The sequence below is a fragment of the Bombina bombina genome, chromosome 2, assembly GCF_027579735.1.
Source record: "Bombina bombina isolate aBomBom1 chromosome 2, aBomBom1.pri, whole genome shotgun sequence".
Lineage (NCBI taxonomy): Eukaryota > Metazoa > Chordata > Amphibia > Anura > Bombinatoridae > Bombina > Bombina bombina.
The window spans coordinates 540868335-540890386 of record NC_069500.1 but is presented as its reverse complement, the minus strand read 5'-3'; the positions used below and the strand labels follow the sequence as shown (position 1 = coordinate 540890386).

The 22052-nt window shown below is 40.2% G+C and overlaps 1 protein-coding gene across 3 annotated transcripts in view; it reads left to right on the top strand.

Annotated features, from left to right (window-relative positions):
- The window catches only part of SECISBP2 (SECIS binding protein 2), a 105612-nt gene that overhangs the window by 66945 nt on the left and 16615 nt on the right, over positions 1-22052 (top strand). For all 3 annotated transcript variants that reach the window (XM_053702396.1, XM_053702395.1, XM_053702394.1), the window contains 3 exons: positions 12450-12594; positions 13549-13769; positions 14606-14760. In XM_053702396.1, coding sequence (XP_053558371.1) covers positions 12450-12594; positions 13549-13769; positions 14606-14760 — 521 coding nt within the window. The remainder of the gene's footprint in view (positions 1-12449; positions 12595-13548; positions 13770-14605; positions 14761-22052) is intronic.

Sequence of the window (22052 nt, the reverse complement as noted above, 5' to 3'; positions counted from 1 at the left end):
TTTAGCACTTTAGTTATGAGTTTTATGCTACGGCGTTGTAGTGTAAAACTCATAACTACAGTACTGACTTTAGAATGCGTTAGGGATCTTGGAGGTAGAGGGTGTACCGCTCACTTTTTGGCCTCCCAAGACTAAAGAAGTGTGCGGTGCCCCTAAACCTGTAAGACTCGTAATAGCAGCGGTCGTTAAAAAGCAGCGTTAGGACCTGTTAACGCTGCTTTTTTACCTTAACGCACAACTCGTAATCTAGCTGTTTGGGTTTCTCACTGAAATTATTTACATATCGCCTGTGCAATAATGGCACAATTGGTTGTAAAAGCTCCTCTTGGATCCCCTTTGTTCAGAAATAGAAGACATATATGGCTTTGTCATTGCTTTTTGGTAATTAGAAGGCTGCTAATTGCAGCTGTGCACCCCACTTCTATTATTCCCGGCAGTGAAGCGGTTAATTAGGTAGCTTGTAAGGTCAATTTTAGCTTTAGTGTAGAGATTACCCTCCCACCTGACACTTCCCACCTCCTGATCCCTATCTGATCCCTCCCAAAAAGCTTTCTTTCTTCCCTCCCTCACACCCCACTGGTCCCTCCCCATCTTAGGTACTGGCAGACAGTCTGCCAATATGCAAATTTAAGGCATTTTATTTTTTTATTAAATATTGTTTATATTTTCTGCACGGTAGGATCCCCCTTACCCTCCAACATTCCTGATTTAACATAGGGTTAACAGTGCTTACAAATCCTAATACATCAGCAGTTAAATTTGCAATGAATGAGTCTCTGGTAAGAGGTTAAGTTCTTAGGTGATATGTAGTAATACAGGTCCTAGTGTTGTAGAAATATAATAGGTACCCTTACCAAAAGTTACCCCAATCTGATGAGGTAAGTTTGCCGCACTGGAGGGTATATTAGGTGATGAGTTGATTCTGGAAGCTGGTTAGTCCTCCCTTTGATTTCGTCTGCCTCTTGGAGTATAAGGGGATGTAGTTCCTTCTGTCTCCCAAAAACTTCCTATGCAGGTATGCTTGTTGCCTCTTGGAGTTTTTTCTGATCGTGGTATGAACTTTCTGGAATGAACAGAAGCTCAGTAGCTTGTTCTATGGCGAGTTACCACACATGAGCAGCCTCTTTTAGCCCAATTGTGCTTTTCACAGAGAAGAACGTTCCTGAAGTATATCAGTCTGATCCCACCTTGTAAGGTAAGTCCACCTCCGAAATACCAGGCAATTCTCCTATGAACAAGGGAAATGACAACCCCAGATGAGTGTTTCGGCCTTCTGTGTGCCTCTTCAGTAAAAATGTTGTAGTGTAGTGCCCCCGCCAGCGATCATTAGTTAAGGACCCCCACCATTTTTCTGTAGCAGAGCGCCCGTTACCCTCCCTCTCCATTTATTTTTCTTTATAGTTTAGGCCCATCCCACTTCCACTGCCGCCTTTCCCCCCTCCGCTGCTGGGCCAACCACCCCCATCCCAGATTCCTTCCTATACCTCCTGCCGGCACCAGCATTTAATTGTTACACACAGTGACACAAACATGCTGAATCATCATGACATGTATAAATGGGTGTTTGAAAGCTCCTTTCTTATTGTCGGCACAATTAGTGGCCTGTACTTACAGATTAGGTAACAAACACATTGTTTTAATATGGCGATAGCAGGTATGCAGTGTATTCTAACTCAAGCAGTTTTCATATTTATTTTGTCTTTTCGCATTTAACTTAATGTAATGAGGTAACAGTGTCTTACTTTCTATAGCAATTAATGATGTTAATATTGGTATTTGCCCCAATTTGTCTATTTCACTTTGTATTGGTGAATGATCGTGCATGTACACACATAGTTGTTATGGCTATGATTTTGGGGCAATTTAAAATCTTGTTGTAGACACATTCTGTTTGGTTAGATGATGGGGCAAAGTCCCTAAAATGTCACCTTTTTATATGCAGTAAACTTATTTCTTGATTTGTTAAATGCAGTGAGTGTGGTGTCCTATATAATTTCATGCCAATACTTTGTTCAGACACCCTGGTAGGTTTATTAGTTTGATAAGATTTCAGATTATTAACACTCGCCTAGATTTAGAGTTCTGCGTTAGCCGTCAAAACCAGCGTTAAGGGGTCCTAACGCTGGTTTTGGCCGCCCGCTGGTATTTAGAGTCAGTCAGGAAAGGGTCTAACGCTCACTTTCCAGCAGCGACTTTTCCATACCGCAGATCCCCTTACGCCAATTGCGTATCCTATCTTTTCAATGGGTTCTTCCTAACGCCGGTATTTAGAGTCTTGGCTGAAGTGAGCGTTAGAACTCTACCGACAAAACTCCAGCCGCAGAAAAAAGTCAGGAGTTAAGAGCTTTCTGGGCTAACGCCGGTTTATAAAACTCTTAACTACTGTGCTCTAAAGTACACTAACACCCATAAACTACCTATGTACCCCTAAACCGAGGTCCCCCCACATCGCCGACACTCTAATTTTTTTTTAACCCCTAATCTGCCGATCGCACACCGCCACCACATACATTATCCCTATGTACCCCTAATCTGCTGCCCCTAACATCGCCGACACCTACATAATAGCCGACCGGACCTCGCCGCTACTCTAATAAATGTATTAACCCCTAAAGCTAAGTCTAACCCTAACACCCCCCTAAGTTAAATATAATTTAAATCTAACTAAATAAATTATTTATTAAATAAATTAATCCGATTTAAAGCTAAATACTTACCTGTAAAATAAACCCTAATATAGCTACAATATAACAAATAATTATATTGTAGCTATTTTAGGCTTTATATTTATTTCTCCAACATAGGTGTGTCCGGTCCACGGCGTCATCCTTACTTGTGGGATATTCTCTTCCCCAACAGGAAATGGCAAAGAGCCCAGCAAAGCTGGTCACATGATCCCTCCTAGGCTCCGCCTTCCCCAGTCATTCTCTTTGCCGTTGCACAGGCAACATCTCCACGGAGATGGCTTAGAGTTTTTTGGTGTTTAACTGTAGTTTTTATTCTTCAATCAAGAGTTTGTTATTTTAAAATAGTGCTGGTATGTACTATTTACTCTGAAACAGAAAAGTGATGAAGATTTCTGTTTGTAAGAGGAAAATGATTTTAGCAACCGTTACTAAAATCGATGGCTGTTTCCACACAGGACTGTTGAGAGGAATTAACTTCAGTTGGGGGAAACAGTGAGCAGACTTTTGCTGCTTGAGGTATGACACATTTCTAACAAGACGATGTAATGCTGGAAGCTGTCATTTTCCCTATGGGATCCGGTAAGCCATTTTTATTACATAAGAATAAAGGGCTTCACAAGGGATTTTAAGACTGGTAGACATTTTCTGGGCTAAAACGATTGATATATAAGCATTTTTAATACTTCATAGCTTTGAGGAATTATTTTATTCTTGGGAATTATGTAAAATAACCGGCAGGCACTGTATTGGACACCTTATTCTCTAGGGGCTTTCCCTAATCATAGGCAGAGCCTCATTTTCGCGCCTCTATTGCGCACTTGTTTTTGGGAAGCATGACATGCAGATGCATGTGTGAGGAGCTCTGATACATAGAAAAGGCTTTCTGAAGGCGTCATTTGGTATCGTATTCCCCTTTGGGCTTGGTTGGGTCTCAGCAAAGCAGATACCAGGGACTGTATAGGGGTTAAATATTAAAACGGCCCCGGTTCCGTTATTTTAAGAGTTAAAGCTTTCAAATTTGGTGTGCAATACTTTTAAGGCTTTAAGACACTGTGGTGAAATTTTGGTGAATTTTGAACAATTCCTTCATACCTTTTCACATTTGCAGTAATAAAGTGTGTTCAGTTTAAAATTTAAAGTGACAGTAACGGTTTTATTTTAAAACGTTTTTTGTACTTTGTTATCAAGTTTATGCCTGTTTAACATGTCTGAACTACCAGATAGACTGTGTTCTGTATGTGGGGAAGCCAAGGTTCCTTCTCATTTAAATAGATGTGATTTATGTGACACAAAATTTAGAGAAAATGATGCCCAAGATGATTCCTCAAGTGAGGGGAGTAAGCATGGTACTGCATCATCCCCTCCTTCGTCTACGCCAGTCTTGCCCACACAGGAGGCCCCTAGTACATCTAGTGCGCCAATACTCCTTACTATGCAACAATTAACGGCTGTAATGGATAATTCTATCAAAAACATTTTAGCCAAAATGCCCACTTATCAGCGAAAGCGCGACTGCTCTGTTTTAGAAAATACGGAAGAGCATGAGGACGCTGATGATATTGGTTCTGAGGTGCCCCTACACCAGTCTGAAGGGGCCAGGGAGGTTTTGTCTGAGGGAGAAATTTCAGATTCAGGGAAAATTTCTCAACAAGCTGAACCTGATGTGATTACATTCAAATTTAAATTGGAACATCTCCGCGCTCTGCTTAAGGAGGTGTTATCTACTCTGGATGATTGTGAGAATTTGGTCATTCCAGAGAAATTATGTAAGATGGACAAGTTCCTAGAGGTCCCAGGGCCCCCCGAAGCTTTTCCTATACCCAAGCGGGTGGCGGATATTGTAAACAAAGAATGGGAAAGGCCCGGCATACCTTTCGTCCCTCCCCCTATATTCAAGAAATTGTTTCCTATGGTCGACCCCAGAAAGGACTTATGGCAGACAGTCCCCAAGGTCGAGGGGGCGGTTTCTACTCTAAACAAACGCACCACTATACCCATAGAAGATAGTTGTGCTTTCAAAGATCCTATGGATAAAAAATTAGAGGGTTTGCTTAAAAAGATGTTTGTTCAGCAAGGTTACCTTCTACAACCAATTTCATGCATTGTTCCTGTCACTACAGCAGCGTGTTTCTGGTTCGATGAACTAGAAAAGGCGCTCAATAAAGATTCTTCTTATGAGGAGATTTTGGACAGAATCCATGCTCTCAAATTGGCTAACTCTTTCACCTTAGACGCCACTTTGCAATTGGCTAGATTAGCGGCGAAAAATTCTGGGTTTGCTATTGTGGCGCGCAGAGCGCTTTGGCTAAAATCTTGGTCAGCGGATGCGTCTTCCAAGAATAAATTGCTTAACATTCCTTTCAAGGGGAAAACGCTGTTTGGCCCTGACTTGAAAGAGATTATTTCTGATATCACTGGGGGTAAGGGCCACGCCCTTCCTCAGGATAGGTCTTTCAAGGCTAAAAATAAACCAAATTTTCGTCCCTTTCGCAGAAACGGACCAGCCCCAAGTGCTACATCCTCTAAGCAAGAGGGTAATACTTCTCAAGCCAAGCCAGCCTGGAGGCCAATGCAAGGCTGGAACAAAGGTAAGCAGGCCAAGAAACCTGCCACTGCTACCAAGACAGCATGAGATGTTGGCCCCCGATCCGGGACCGGATCTGGTGGGGGGCAGACTCTCTCTCTTCGCTCAGGCTTGGGCAAGAGATGTTCTGGATCCTTGGGCGCTAGAAATAGTCTCCCAAGGTTATCTTCTGGAATTCAAGGGGCTTCCCCCAAGGGGGAGGTTCCACAGGTCTCAATTGTCTTCAGACCACATAAAAAAACAGGCATTCTTACATTGTGTAGAAGACCTGTTAAAAATGGGAGTGATTCATCCTGTTCCATTAGGAGAACAAGGGATGGGGTTCTACTCCAATCTGTTCATAGTTCCCAAAAAAGAGGGAACATTCAGACCAATCTTAGATCTCAAGATCCTAAACAAGTTTCTCAAGGTTCCATCGTTCAAAATGGAAACCATTCGAACAATTCTTCCTTCCATCCAGGAAGGTCAATTCATGACCACGGTGGATTTAAAGGATGCGTATCTACATATTCCTATCCACAAGGAACATCATCGGTTCCTAAGGTTCGCCTTTCTGGACAAGCATTACCAGTTTGTGGCACTTCCGTTCGGATTAGCCACTGCTCCAAGAATTTTCACAAAGGTACTGGGGTCCCTTCTAGCGGTGCTAAGACCAAGGGGCATTGCAGTAGTACCTTACTTGGACGACATTCTGATTCAAGCGTCGTCCCTTCCACAAGCAAAGGCTCACACGGACATCGTCCTGGCCTTTCTCAGATCTCACGGGTGGAAAGTGAACGTAGAAAAAAGTTCTCTATCTCCGTCAACAAGAGTTCCCTTCTTGGGAACAATAATAGACTCCTTAGAAATGAGGATTTTTCTGACAGAGGCCAGAAAATCAAAACTTCTAAACTCTTGTCAAGTACTTCATTCTGTTCCTCTTCCTTCCATAGCGCAGTGCATGGAAGTAATAGGTTTGATGGTCGCGGCAATGGACATAGTTCCTTTTGCGCGAATTCATCTGAGACCATTACAACTGTGCATGCTCAGTCAGTGGAATGGGGATTATACAGACTTGTCTCCGACGATACAAGTAGATCAGAGGACCAGAGATTCACTCCGTTGGTGGCTGTCCCTGGACAACCTGTCACAGGGGATGAGCTTCCGCAGACCAGAGTGGGTCATTGTCACGACCGACGCCAGTCTGGTGGGCTGGGGCGCGGTCTGGGGACTCCTGAAAGCTCAGGGTCTTTGGTCTCGGGAAGAATCTCTTCTCCCGATAAATATTCTGGAACTAAGAGCGATATTCAATGCTCTCAAGGCTTGGCCTCAGCTAGCAAAGGCCAAATTCATACGGTTTCAATCGGACAACATGACGACTGTTGCGTACATCAACCATCAGGGGGGAACAAGGAGTTCCCTGGCGATGGAAGAAGTGACCAAAATCATTCATTGGGCGGAGTCTCACTCCTGCCACTTGTCTGCAATCCACATTCCAGGAGTGGAAAATTGGGAAGCGGATTTTCTGAGTCGTCAGTCATTTCATCCGGGGGAGTGGAAACTCTATCCGGAAATCTTTGCCCAAATTACTCAGTTGTGGGGCAGTCCAGACATGGATCTGATGGCCTCTCGTCAGAACTTCAAGGTTCCTTGCTACGGGTCCAGATCCAGGGATCCCAAGGCGACTCTAGTAGATGCACTAGTAGCACCTTGGACCTTCAAACTAGCGTATGTATTCCCACCGTTTCCTCTCATCCCCAGGCTGGTAGCCAGGATCTATCAGGAGAGGGCATCGGTGATCTTGATAGCTCCTGCGTGGCCACGCAGGACTTGGTATGCAGACCTGGTGAATATGTCATCGGCTCCACCATGGAAGCTACCTTTGAGACGGGACCTTCTTGTTCAAGGTCCGTTCGAACATCCGAATCTGGTCTCACTCCAACTGACTGCTTGGAGATTGAACGCTTGATTTTATCAAAGCGAGGGTTCTCAGATTCTGTCATTGATACTCTTGTTCAGGCCAGAAAGCCTGTAACTAGAAAAATTTACCATAAAATATGGAAAAAATATATCTGTTGGTGTGAATCTAAAGGATTCCCATGGAACAAGATAAAAATTCCTAAGATTCTATCCTTTCTACAAGAGGGTTTGGAGAAAGGATTATCTGCAAGTTCTTTGAAGGGACAGATTTCTGCTTTATCTGTTTTACTTCACAAAAAGCTGGCGGCTGTGCCAGATGTTCAAGCTTTTGTTCAGGCTCTGGTTAGAATCAAGCCTGTTTACAAACCTTTGACTCCTCCTTGGAGTCTCAATTTAGTTCTTTCAGTTCTTCAGGGGGTTCCGTTTGAACCCTTACATTCCGTTGATATTAAGTTATTATCTTGGAAAGTTTTGTTTTTGGTTGCAATTTCTTCTGCTAGAAGAGTTTCAGAGTTATCTGCTCTGCAGTGTTCTCCTCCTTATCTGGTGTTCCATGCAGATAAGGTGGTTTTGCGTACTAAACCTGGTTTTCTTCCTGAAAGTTGTTTCTAACAAAAACATTAACCAGGAGATAGTCGTGCCTTCTTTGTGTCCGAATCCAGTTTCAAAGAAGGAACGTTTGTTGCACAATTTGGATGTAGTTCGTGCTCTAAAATTCTATTTAGATGCTACAAAGGATTTTAGACAAACATCTTCCTTGTTTGTTGTTTATTCTGGTAAAAGGAGAGGTCAAAAAGCAACTTCTACCTCTCTCTCTTTTTGGATTAAAAGCATCATCAGATTGGCTTACGAGACTGCCGGACGGCAGCCTCCTGAAAGAATCACAGCTCATTCCACTAGGGCCGTGGCTTCCACATGGGCCTTCAAGAACGAGGCTTCTGTTGATCAGATATGTAAGGCAGCGACTTGGTCTTCACTGCACACTTTTACTAAATTTTACAAATTTGATACTTTTGCTTCTTCTGAGGCTATTTTTGGGAGAAAGGTTTTGCAAGCCGTGGTGCCTTCCATCTAGGTGACCTGATTTGCTCCCTCCCTTCATCCGTGTCCTAAAGCTTTGGTATTGGTTCCCACAAGTAAGGATGACGCCGTGGACCGGACACACCTATGTTGGAGAAAACAGAATTTATGTTTACCTGATAAATTACTTTCTCCAACGGTGTGTCCGGTCCACGGCCCGCCCTGGTTTTTTTAATCAGGTCTGATAATTTATTTTCTTTAACTACAGTCACCACGGTATCATATGATTTCTCCTATGCAAATATTCCTCCTTTACGTCGGTCGAATGACTGGGGAAGGCGGAGCCTAGGAGGGATCATGTGACCAGCTTTGCTGGGCTCTTTGCCATTTCCTGTTGGGGAAGAGAATATCCCACAAGTAAGGATGACGCCGTGGACCGGACACACCGTTGGAGAAAGTAATTTATCAGGTAAACATAAATTCTGTTTTTACAGGCAACTTTGTATTTATTTTAACTAGGTACAATAGTTATTAAATAGTTATTTACTATTTAATAGCTACCTAGTTAAAATAATTACAAAATTACCTGTAAAATAAATCCTAACCTAAGTTACAATTAAACATAACACTACACTATCAATAAATTAATAAATGAAATACAATTATCTATAATAAAATACAATTAAATCAACTAAACTAAATTACAAAAAAAACCCCACTAAATTACAAAAAATAGATCACAACAATTTTAAACTAATTACACCTACTCTAAGCCCCCTAAAAAAATAACAAAGCCCCCCAAAATAAAAAAAATGCCCTACCCTATTCTAAAATAAAAAGTTAACAGCTCTATTACCTTACCAGCCCTTAAAAGGGCTTTTTGCTGGGCATGCCCCAAAGAAATCAGCTCTTTTGCCTGTAAAAAAAAACATACAATACCCCCCCAACATTACAACCCCCCACCCAAACCCCCCTTAAAAAAATGAAGATCTCCCTACCTTGTATTCACCCAGCCGGGTATCACCGATCCGTCCAGAAGAGGGTCCGAAGTCTTCATCCTATCCGGCAAGAAGATGTCCTCCAGAGGGTCCAAAGTCTTCATCCAGGCGGCATCTTCTATCTTCTTCCATCCGGAACGGAGCGGGTCCATCTTGAAGCAGCCGGCGCGGATCCATCCTCTTCTAACGACGTCCTAAGTCCGAATGAAGATTCCTTTAAATTACGTCATCCAAGATGGCGTCCCTCGAATTCCGATTGGCTGATAGATTTTTTCTACCTTAATTCCGATTGGCTGATAGAATCCTATCAGCCAATCGGAATTCGAGGGACGCCATCTTGGATGACGTCATTTAAAGGAACCGTCATTCATAGTCTAGTCGTCGGGGAAGAAGGATGTTCCGCGCCGGAGGTCTTGAAGATGGAGCCGCTCCTCGTCGGATGGATGAAGATAGAAGATGCCGCTTGGATGAAGATGTCTGCCGGTCCGGATGTCCTCTTCTGCCCGGATAGGATGAAGACTTCTGCCGCTCCGGATGTCCTCTTTTGGTCCATCGGTGCCCGGCTGGGTGAACACGGCTCAAGGTAGGGTGATCGTCAGGGCGGTAGTGTTAGGTTTATTTAAGGGGGTTTGGGTTAGAGTAGGGGTAAGTGGGTGGTGGGTTTTAATGTTGGGGGGGGTTGTATTTTTTTTAAAGGCAAAAGAGCTGATTACTTTGGGGCATGCCCCGCAAAAAGCCATTTTAAGGGCTGGTAAAAGAGCTGGTTACTTTTTAATTTCGAATAGGGTAGGGACCTTTATTATTTTGGGGGGCTTTTTTATTTTATTAGGGGGCTTAGAGTAGGTGTAATTAGCCTAATATTCTTGTAATCTTTTTTTATTTTTTGTAATTTAGTGTTTTTTTTATTTTGTAATTTAGTTTAGTTTATTTAATTGTATGTAATTGTAGGTAATTTATTTAATGATAGTGTAGTGTTAGGTTTAATTGTAACTTAGATTAGGATTTATTTTACAGGTAATTTTGTAATTATTTTAACTAGGTAGCTATTAAATAGTAAATAACTTAGCTATTGTACCTAGTTAAAATAAATACAAAGTTGCCTGTAAAATAAATATAAATCCTAAAATAGCTACAATGTAACTATTTGTTATATTGTAGCTATATTAGGGTTTATTTTACAGGTAAGTATTTAGTTTTAAATAGGAATACTTTAGTTAATAAGATTTAATTTATTTTGTTAGATTAAAATTATATTTAACTTAGGGGGTGTTAGGGTTAGACTTAACTTTAGGGGTTAATACATTTATTAGAGTAGCGGCGAGGTCCGGTCGGCAGATTAGGGGTTAATACTTGAAGTTACGTGGCGGCGATGTTAGGGAGGGCAGATTATGGGTTAATACAATTTATTATAGTGTTTGTAAGGCGGGAGTGCAGCGGTTTAGGGGTTAATACATTTATTAGAGTAGCGGCAAGGTCCGGTCGGCAGATTAGGGGTTAATACTTGAAGTTAGGTGGCGGCGATGTTAGGGAGGGCAGATTAGGGGTTAATACAATTTATTATAGTGTTTGTGAGGCGGGAGTGCGGCAGTTTAGGGGTTAATACATTTATTAGAGTAGCGGTGAGGTCCGGTCGGCAGATTAGGGGTTAATAAGTGTAGTTAGGTAGCGGCGACGTTGGGGGGGGGCAGATTAGGGGTTAATAAATATTATGTAGGTGTCGGCGATGTTAGGGGCAGCAGATTAGGGGTTCATAGGGATAATGTAGGTGGCGGCGGTGTGCGGTCGGCAGATTAGGGGTTAAAAATATTTCTTATAGTGGTGGCGATGTGGGGGGACCTCGGTTTAGGGGTACATAGGTAGTTTATGGGTGTTAGTGTACTTTAGAGCACAGTAGTTAAGAGCTTTATAAACCGGCGTTAGCCCATAAAGCTCTTAACTACTGACTTTTTTTTGCAGCTGAAGTCTCACTTCAGCCAAGACTGTAAATACCGGCGTTGGGATACGAAAAGATAGGATACGCAATTGGCGCATTGAAAAGATAGGATACGCAATTGGCGCAAGGGGATCTGCGGTATGGAAAAGTCGCGGCTTGAAAGTGAGCGTTAGACCTTTACCTACACGACTCTAAATACCAGCGGGCGGCCAAAAGCAGCGTTAGGAGCCCTTAACGCTGCTTTTGACGGCTACCGCAGAACTCTAAATCTAGGCGTAAGATTATTTTGACATGGAAAAAGCTTCAGATACATATTGACTGACTTGTGATCAAGCTCCTAATTTGACTAAAACTGGATCTTGTTAAATTATGTACAGAAATACCCCTTTTTGGTTAAGTCTAACTCCTCCTTTCAGTGCTTATAATAGTTTTATTGGAACATAAAACACTAAATAAATGCTATATATAAAAATGTATTTGATGCAAAGGTTATCCTAAGAATTATATATATATATATATATATATATATATATATATATATATATATATATATATATATTAAAATTATATTGGCTGTTTAAATATTGAAGGAATAAGTGTAACATTTTTTTTTCTTTCATTATTCTGATAGAGCATGCAATTTTAAGCAACTTTTTAATTTACTACAATTATTCATTTTTCTTCGTTCTCTTGGTTTCTTTATTTGAAAAAGCTGGAATGTAAGCTTACGAGCCGGCATGTATTTGGTTCAGCACCCTGGATAGCGTTTGCTGATTGGTAGGTTCATTTAGCCACCAATCGGCAAGCTGTAAACAGGTGCTGAACCAAAGATGGGCCAGCTCGTAAACTTACATTTCTGCTTTATCAAATAAAGCTACCAAGAGAACAAAGAAAATTTGATAACAGGAGTAAATTATAAAGTTGCTTAAAATTGCATGCTCTATCTGAATAATGAAAGAACAAAATTGTGTTTAGTGTCCCTTTCAGCAAGGAGTTCCACAATTTGATAGCTCTTACAGTGAAAAAAGTTTACTTGCTGGAGATTAAATGTTGTGAATTTAAAAATGTGTTCTCTTATCTCGAGGCCAGTTAGGTGCCGCTATAAATAAACACTTTGCGATTGTTACATTAGTAATTTAATGTCCCTTTAAGAATTGGCAAAGAATTATAGAGAAGATAAACAAGATAGCCTGTGGCTGAATAATCCTCAACTATGACTCTGGACTCTGCTCATGTCTGTAGGAAGCTATGAATATTCATAATTGTAGACTATTTCAGAAGAAAATGTGTCCTCTTGTCGATTACAAATTCCTGTCCTTCTGTTTCAGAGGAAGTGTCTAGATGTGTGACAGACACACCTGAAACTACTGCTGATGACCTTACAGAGGATCACCCAGATGCAACCGAGGTCCACAGTCCCAGTCCTCTCCATACTTCCAATCTCCCGAAAATTCATAGCAGACGATTTCGAGAGTAAGTACTTTTAATAAATCTTACTTTATGCAGTTCTTGTTTATGATGTTTGGATAACAGAAGGTAGCATGGCATTCGTCATCTTAGCTGTGCAACCTCCATTTAGCTTAGTAGACCAATCCAATGGCCTTGTCCACTTATGACTAGCAGTTTTCTGCAGCTCCCTAGCAGGACTTTAACTATGTGTTCAACCCCTTTGCAAGGGTTGAACACACAGACTTGCAGGGTCGGTGGTCCTAAAATGACATGCTCTAGTGAATTAGAATGTTATTTTTGGACTATAATGTTCCTTTAATTTAGTATACATGTTGTTTCTACGTTAGAACTATGAATATTGATATTAGAAAAAAAACATTCATAGAAATACCTGTGCCAAAGAATACTTACCTGCTATATTCACTTTCACTCATGCTACAAGAGAAAATGAATGAACCTTAACAGATTTATTTTGTTGAATTTGGAATGCACCATTTTAATTTAAACATCTGTGCATTACATTTGTATTAGAAAAATACATCTAGTAAAAGCTATCACTGTTCCAGTAACCTACAGATTGTACAGCTGTAAACCACATGTACTCCTATTTACAGATGATACCTGCAGAGAGAACTTGTGATCTGCGGCTATATGCACAGGAAGGTTTTTGCTTAACATTACAAGTATCGATAATCAACATATAAGTAATTTTGTTTGTTAAAAAAGACATTTAAATCATTAAAAAAAATATAGTTAGGCACCACTGCATTTAACTATTTATAAACTATTTTGTAGTTAAAAGAAAACACATTTTATTTTAGAAAATGTGTTGTGAAACCTTTTTATTAGCACACGCAACTTTTTTCTTTCTTTTTTTTTTTTTAAACTCATGCTTAATTATATTGGTTTAATACATATTATTATATTGTACAGTTAATCTATTGCAATATAATGCTTGTGCTTGTTTGTTTTTTCCAGGTATTGTAGCCAGGTGCTAAGTAAAGAAGTAGATAGCTGTGCTACAGATCTGCTTAAGGAGTTAGTTCGTTTTCAGGATCGGTTATACATGAAAGATCCCATAAAAGCGAAAACAAAGCGCCGGTTGGTGATGGGGCTAAGAGAGGTGCTAAAACATTTGAAACTGAGGAGGCTGAAATGCATTATCATTTCCCCAAACTGTGAAAAAATTCAGTCCAAAGGTATCTGCCAGAGAATATAGCAGTATTTACACACTGAGCGCCTGATATTCAAAACCTCTTTTTTAGACCTTGTATTGTAATGTAGGAGTCTCTGTTTCACATAAAGAAAACTACATAGGAACATAAAAATTGTGTTTCTAAATTACTTTAAGGGCCTCATCGTACCGACAAGACTTTTTAGAATATCTCACCTGAGTGGCAAGATTTTAAATAGCAGGCCCTGAGTAAGAAACCGCACTGTTTTTAAATAATTATCAGCCTTTTATTAAATATTTAGTACAACTAATGTTTTATATACTGCACATCCCATTATCTGTTCTCTTATTGAGAGAAAAAATAGAATTAAAAAGATAATACATAAAAATTAAAGGGCCCATAAACACTCCCCCACGTAATATAAAATGCACGTGTAGTGAAAAAACTTTGCAATATACCTTTTTATTAAATTTCGCCCCCATTTTCAAAAAATTAAGAATTTTACAATTCTGGCATGGCTTGATGGGCCTAATCCTGCCAGATATCTTTCCCTAATTGACTTAAACAGAGATGATAACATGAGAACTGCAAAACAAAGGATAACTTGATAATCTAATGGCAATGGCTAACTGTGTCTACTCTGAATTGGCTTCTCCAAATAAACAAGTGGTGGTTTGAATTTGTTTATTAAAAAACAATTGCAGCAAACACGATGTTAATGTATTAAAATAATTTTCAAACTCACTCAGTATGTTAGTTTTATTGCAAGACAGCAGAAAAAAAATATTTACTGTACTTTTCAATTAAATTTTTGTTGTAATATGAAGTGGATCATTTTATGTAGCGGTCTTATATCCCAGGTGGTCTGGATGACACTCTGCAAACCATTATTGGCTGTGCCTGTGAGCAGAATGTTCCCTTTGTGTTTGCCCTAAATCGCAAAGCTCTGGGCCGATGTGTGAACAAAGCTGTACCTGTTAGTATTGTTGGCATTTTCAGCTATGATGGAGCCCAGGTGAGTAAAACCTGTTACATTTGTCTAATATGCTGAGGAAATGATATTAACAAGTGACTTTGACTTTTCAGCGTGCTTTTGTGCAACAGTCTGAATAACATATGCACAGATTGACTTTAACAGGGGTTTACTAATTTATATGAAATGCAAGACACAGAATGTAGACGACCTATAGAATGCTGGAGGTAAAATTTTAGGAGTTGCAGTTCCTTGGATGGATATTCACTCATCTTATTTTCATTAGTTTGATTGTAATATTTTTTTATTATATTTATTATATTTTACTAATAAGGCTCTGTAGTTTACACATATGTAAGTGTGTCTATTATTCGAGTATGTTGTCCCTTTATCCTTGGGCCTGACAATAACGTAACCCAGTAATTACCCTTATTGATGCCATTTTGCTTTCTGCAGCTCTTTTACAGATTTTCCATAACTAGAGAGGAAGTGGTAGGTAAAAGGCATTCTGTCTCAGGAGGGGGAGATAAGCACAAGGTGACAAGTGGTGATGACTGTTCTAACTTGCTGAGTTACTATTTTGCATTAGAATTTTATTATTTTTGCCCATTTGCACCACTCTGTGATATGCCCAGAGGCAGAACTTTTTTTCACTTTCTGTTCTGCCTTGGGGGTGATATGTATTTTCTGCTGCAGCCTGACATACTATAGTTGCAGACTACAACACCCAGAAATCTGTGCAAACCATACACGGGACAAGAGGAGAAAGGTAACCTTTCTACGGGAAGACAACAGGATCCAGGCAATTGGAGTAGCTCATAGTTGCCATAGACACCTGGTTTCTGGTATTTTTCAAGGCCTGCTGTATTTGCATATTTTCCATTTCATTCACTGGTTTATAAAATATGAACTTGTTCAGATTTGATGCTGGTGTTTATAAAAAGGAGCCATTGATGTAGTTGTGGTTTTTCAAATCCTAAATACTGCTTAATCACAGGTGAGATAATGACTGCGATTGAGTCCCAGTACCAAGCAGAGTTACTACAATAATTTGTCCTGCTATAGATGTTTAAGGATTGGAACCAATAAACATTAAAAGTTTCATCACAACAATTTGGCAATCGTATTAATAGCATAGTTTTGCATATTGTCCATATATAGAGGGCAACACCTATTTAAAATATAAGACCCTTAAAATATACCCATGAAAAATTTACAAAAAAACGTCTCAAATACAATTCTTTGTATAATTCAAATTGTGAATGCAGTATCACACATGGCTAATATAAATGCACGTAAAAAAAAAAAAAAAAAAAAGCATATTACTTCCACCAGATGGCGACAAATTCACAAGATATATTTAAAACCAATGATTGTGAACATTTAGACTGCAGGCATAACTCTATGTAACAAATGTAACCAGTTACTCTGTGTGTGTCTCAAGACCTCTTCAAGGATGTGGCACATAATATACTGGCATATATTGTAAATCTGTTTCTTATCTAGCTAATAGTTAATAGCTGGGGAAATAATTTGCTGGATTATCCTCTTAAAATGGCTAAATTGTATTCATTCTAGTTGACACCATAAATCTTATTAAATAGGCAAACCGTGAAATAAATCACAAAAAATTAAAGTCCTTTTATATTACAGGATCCTCAAAGGGATTTAAACTGTGCTCCTTTTGTAAAAATAAAAAATGTTAACATCAACAGAAACAGATTGTAGCAAAACAGCACACAACGTGTTTTCTTGCAAAATGAGTACTTAGAAATTCTCGGTGTAGCCACTGGGGCATATGTATCAAGCTCCGTATGGAGCTTGATGCCCCGTGTTTCTGGCGAGCCTGCAGGCTCGCCAGAAACAGCAGTTATGAAGCAGCGGTCACAAAGACCGCTGCTCCATAACCTGTCCGCCTGCTCTGAGCAGGCGGACAGACATCGCCGGAAATCAACCCGATCGGGTTGATTGACACCCCCTACTGGCGGCCCATTGGCCGCGAGTCTGCAGGGGGCGGTGCACCAGCAGCTCTTGTGAGCTGCTGGTGCAATGCTGAATACAGCGAGCGTATTGCTCGCCGTATTCAGCGAAGTCTGGCGGACCTGATCCGCACTGTCGGATCAGGTCCGCCAGAGTTTGATAACTTAGGGCCACTGTCTGTACGGAGATTAGGGAGTTACCATTTCATAATTTATGTTCTACTGTCACATGATCTTTGCAGCAAAAGTCCACTACCAAGCATGTGCTATAAACTGACTGGAGCTAGTGCACGTCTCCTAGCAATCACATAAAGCTTCCCCTTTGTCTTTCTGTAGAGGCCAAAGCCCTTTGTGGGGCTGTGACAAGAAGTAATGGAATCACTTTAACTAGGTTGTGCTAAATAATCTGTGCACTTGTTGCAAAAAAGGTTAAACACAAATCCAACCAATTGGTATGTTTAAAGAAAACCCTTTCTTTATGTTAAAGGTACAAAAAGGGGATGAAGAAAACGTTCTAACATGATTTATTATTATCTAATATTAATAATATTGTATGCATATAACTATATTTTCAACCCCTGCAAAGTTTTGAACAAAGTCAGCTCCAAAGCAGCAAGGAACTTCTACTCTAGAGCTCGACATGGCTGCAGATTAGTTTCTATCTATATATGCCTCTCGTCATTGGCTCAACGGCAATTTACTTTGCAAGCAATAATGTGATGAGGACATGCTTATTGTAGTTGTATGTCCCTTTAAGATTCAGATCCTTCATTGAACACACACTTGTCACACGCACTCATGATGTTTAAGTGGGATCATACTGAATTACTTCCCAAGTTACTCTTGCAAGTGATGTATAAATGGTTGATGAATAAGATGTATTGCATTCACTGTTTGACCTCGATCACATACTTGGCGACGTGTGCAAAAACCAGCGTTGCCATTTTTTAATTTTTTTTAAATCGTACAATCACAAACCCGGCACAGCAGACAAACTACGACTAGATTTTTTACTCCCATAGAGTACCATAGAACTAGCGTCGGCAGGCGGTATCACAAAGGCAGCGCATGGATATATTTTACTCCATCTGCTTTCCACACATAGGCAGGCGCAGCAACCCTTGTGCACAGTAAAAAAAAAGCAGTGTAAATTGCTTAACAAACACCTAACGTTTGCGTACTCACATACATTTGAGCCGCACATATCAAACCGTTAAACCTTTCCTGGCCACTTCATTAATCAACCCAATATCCACCCTCTGCAAGTGTGTCAAACCAATCACAATCAGCACAACCTCTCACCTTCAGCCTTAAAACACCTGACAGCCAATACACACTCTGATTACCCACCATGTTTCCCTTGCAGTCGGTTTGCGTGTCTGTTTATTAATTTCTTTCTGTTTAGATTTTTAAGTGTGAGTTAAACATAAAAAAACTACTCTTTATTTTTAACTTGCACGTGCAATGTATTGGCGTAAATTACTGATGATGCCAGAAATGTGTAGTTGCACATATGTCTGAAACTCAGAAATTTGGCCTACTTATGCCAGTATATCATGTGGCGGCGTGTTATGTGATTCGCCCGATGTGCGAGATGAACTTACGGGTGACGTGGGTTTCTGCAGTTGCTCTTAAAAATTCACAACATTTTTGATCACGCCCTTTGTATTATGGCTTATGCTCTCTCAACTGACCAAAGCCCTGAAAAAATGTACCAATTACTTAAAGTTTTTTTTTTGGGGGGGGGGGGTTCATGATATTTTTCCTGATTATGTATTTTTTGGTCTGCTGTATGCATTTGTGATGTCATAACATTTTTCCTTACTTAGTTCTGTGTATTACAAACCACAGATTTTCACTAAGCAGTTGTAAAAGATGTTTATTATCCACATTATCTGTACGACAGCTGTGCAGCAGTAAAAAAACTTTAATTTGCAGTGGGCAAAATATCACTGCAGTGTTTATCAGCAGTAGGAAAGTCACATGTCACACTGGCGTCTGTTAAACAGTTGTTGCATTCCTCTCCGACAACCCTGTCTTTAATATTAATACCAATGAGTTTTGTCCTCCGACCGTGATGTCAGTCACAAATTGCCTTACCTATGATATCGTTATTACTGTTGCTGTAGGAAATAGTGTGCACAGCAAAGTTTTAAAGATACCTGTGCCAATTTTACAGGATAATGCATAAGGTTAATAACCATTATTGGCTTTAGAAAAGGCGCAGTCCTTAAAGGGACATTAAATACTTTGAGATGGTAATATAAAATGATAAATCGGAAATATAAAAAAACTCTGCAATATATTTTTATTATTTATCTTGTCTTCTTTTCCTGTAATTCCATTTTAAAATTGTGAGCTTTTCAGTTCCTGTTAGAAATGGAGGTGCAGAACACTGTTTTATTATATATTATTTTTATATTATTGTTTTATAGACACTAATACTTTACACATATTTTGTCAATATTTAAACAGCTAATGAAACTTTAAAAAATACAGCTACATGTTATTCTCAGACTAATCTTTTCTTTGAATATATCATTCTATCAAGCATTTATTTAGTGTTTAATGTACCTTTTTAAAGGGATACTAAACCCAAATGTCTCTTGTAAGGTGTATCCAGTCCACGGATCATCCATTACTTGTGGGATATTCTCCTTCCCAACAGGAAGCTGCAAGAGGATCACCCACAGCAGAGCTGTCTATATAGCTCCTCCTCTAACTGCCACTACCAGTCATTCTCTTGCAGCTCTCGACAAGAAAGGAAGTAGCTAGAGATGTGGTGTTTTTATTTAGTTTATCTTCAATCAAAAGTTTGTTATTTTCAAATGGTACCGGAGTTGTACTATTTTAGCCTCAGGCAGAAAGTAGAAGAAGAGTCTGCCTGTGGTCTTTGATGATCTTAGCAGTTTGTAACTAAGATCCATTGCTGTTCTCACACATAACTGAAGAGAGAGGTAACTTCAGCTGGGGGAATGGCGTGCAGGGTCTCCTGCTATGAGGTATGTGCAGTTTAAATTTTTCTAGAGAAATGAATATGCTAGAAAATGCTGTTAATACCGGATTTATTTAAGGTAAGCCTGATTACAGTGATTTAATAACGACTAGTATCATGCTTGCTGTAAAAGATAATATTCTTATTACTTTCTCACATTACTGAAAAATAAAACGTTTGCTGGAAGTGTTTAAACGTTTTTTTTTATACATATTGGTGATAAAACTTTATTGGGGCCCAGTTTTTTCCACATGGCTGGCTAGATTTTGCCTAGGGATAGTTTTGTTAGGCCCTCTCACTGTGAATACAGGTTGGGAGGGGCCTATTTTCGCGCCTAAATGCGCATTAGATTTTGCAGCTTGAGGCATCCAGTTTCCCTGAAGGAGTCCCCTGAACACTTAGGACCTCTCTAAAGGGTTTTTGTGCCTTTCAAAATCGTTATATGGGCAGGTAGGGCCACAGCAGAGCTGTGGCAGTTTGTTGTGACTGTTGAAAAACGTTTATATCGTTTTTTTGATCCGGTTTTGAAACTAAGGGGTTAATTATCCATTTGCAAGTTGGTGCAATGCTCTGTTAGTCTATTTATACACACTGTAAAAATTTCGTAAGATTTACTGCTTTTTATCACTGTTTTTCAATTTCTGACAAAATTTGTTTCTCTTAAAGGCACAGTACCGTTTTTAGTTTTTGCTTGTTTACATTTATCAAAGTGTTTTCCAAGCTTGCTGGTCTCATTGCTAGTCTGTTTAAACATGTCTGACATAGAGGAAACAAGTTATAAAGATCATATTCTGTCTTTAAAAGATTTATCACCAGAGGGAACTGACAAGGGGCAAGTTATGCCAACTAACTCGCCCCATGTGTCAGAACCTTTGACTCCCGCTCAAGGGACTCCCGCTCAAGAGGCGCCAAGTACATCTAGCGCGCCCATGGCGTTTACTTTACAAGACATGGCGGCAGTTATGGATCATACCCTTACAGCGGTATTGTCCAAACTACCAGGGTTACAAGGAAAGCGAGACAGCTCTGGGGCTAGAAAAAATACAGAGCCATCTGACGCTTTAGTAGCTATGTCTGATATCCCCTCACAATATGCAGAAGCTGAGGTAGGAGAGCTTCTTTCTGTGGGTGATTTTTCTGACTCAGGGAAGATGCTTCAACCTGATTCTGATATGTCAACATTTAAATTTAAGCTTGAACACCTCCGTGTGTTGCTCAGTGAGGTTTTAGCTACTCTGGATGACTGTGACACCATTATAGTGCCAGAGAAATTGTGTAGATTGGATAAATACTATGCAGTGCCTGTTTACACTGATGTTTTTCCAATACCTAAAAGGTTTTCAGAAATTATTACTAAGGAATGGGATAGACCAGGTGTACCGTTCTCTCCCCCTCCTATTTTTAAGAAAATGTTTCCAATAGATGCCGCTACACTGGACTTATGGCAAACGGTCCCTAAGGTGGAGGGAGCAGTTTCTACCCTAGCTAAGCGTACAACTATCCCCGTCGAGGACAGTTGTGCTTTCCTAGATCCAATGGATAAAAAGTTAGAGGGTTACCTTAAGAAAATGTTTATTCAACAAGGTTTTATTCTCCAGCCTCTTGCATGCATTGCCCCAGTCACTGCTGCTGCGGCCTTCTGGCTTGAGTCTCTGGAAGAGGCCTTACAGGTAGAAACTCCATTGGATGATATACTTGACAAGCTTAAAGCGCTTAAGCTAGCCAATTCATTTGTTTCTGACGCCGTTGTTCATTTAACTAAACTAACGGCTAAGAACTCAGGTTTTCTATTCAGGCGCGTAGGGCGCTATGGCTTAAATCCTGGTCAGCTGACGTTACTTCAAAGTCTAAGCTTCTCAATATTCCCTTCAAGGGGCAGACCCTATTCGGGCCAGGACTGAAGGAGATCATTTCTGATATTACTGGAGGAAAAGGTCATGCACTTCCTCAGGATAGGTCTAACAAATTAAGGGCCAAACAAACTAATTTTCGTGCCTTTCGAAACTTTAAGACAAAACAAGAGGGAAATATTGCCCAGTCCAAGCCGGTCTGGAGACCTAACCAGGCTTGGAACAAAGGTAAACAGGCCAAGAAGCCTGCTGCTGCCTCTAAGACAGCATGAAAGATTGGCCCCCGATCCGGTAACGGATCTAGTAGGGGGCAGACTTTCTCTCTTCGCCCAGGCTTGGCCAAGAGACGTCCAGGATCCCTGGGCGTTGGAAATTGTGTCCCAGGGATATCTTCTGGACTTCAAAGCTTCTTCCCCAAAAGGAAGATTTCACCTTTCACAATTATCTGCAGACCAGATAAAGAGAGAGGCATTCTTACATTGTGTTCAAGACCTCCTAGTTATGGGAGTG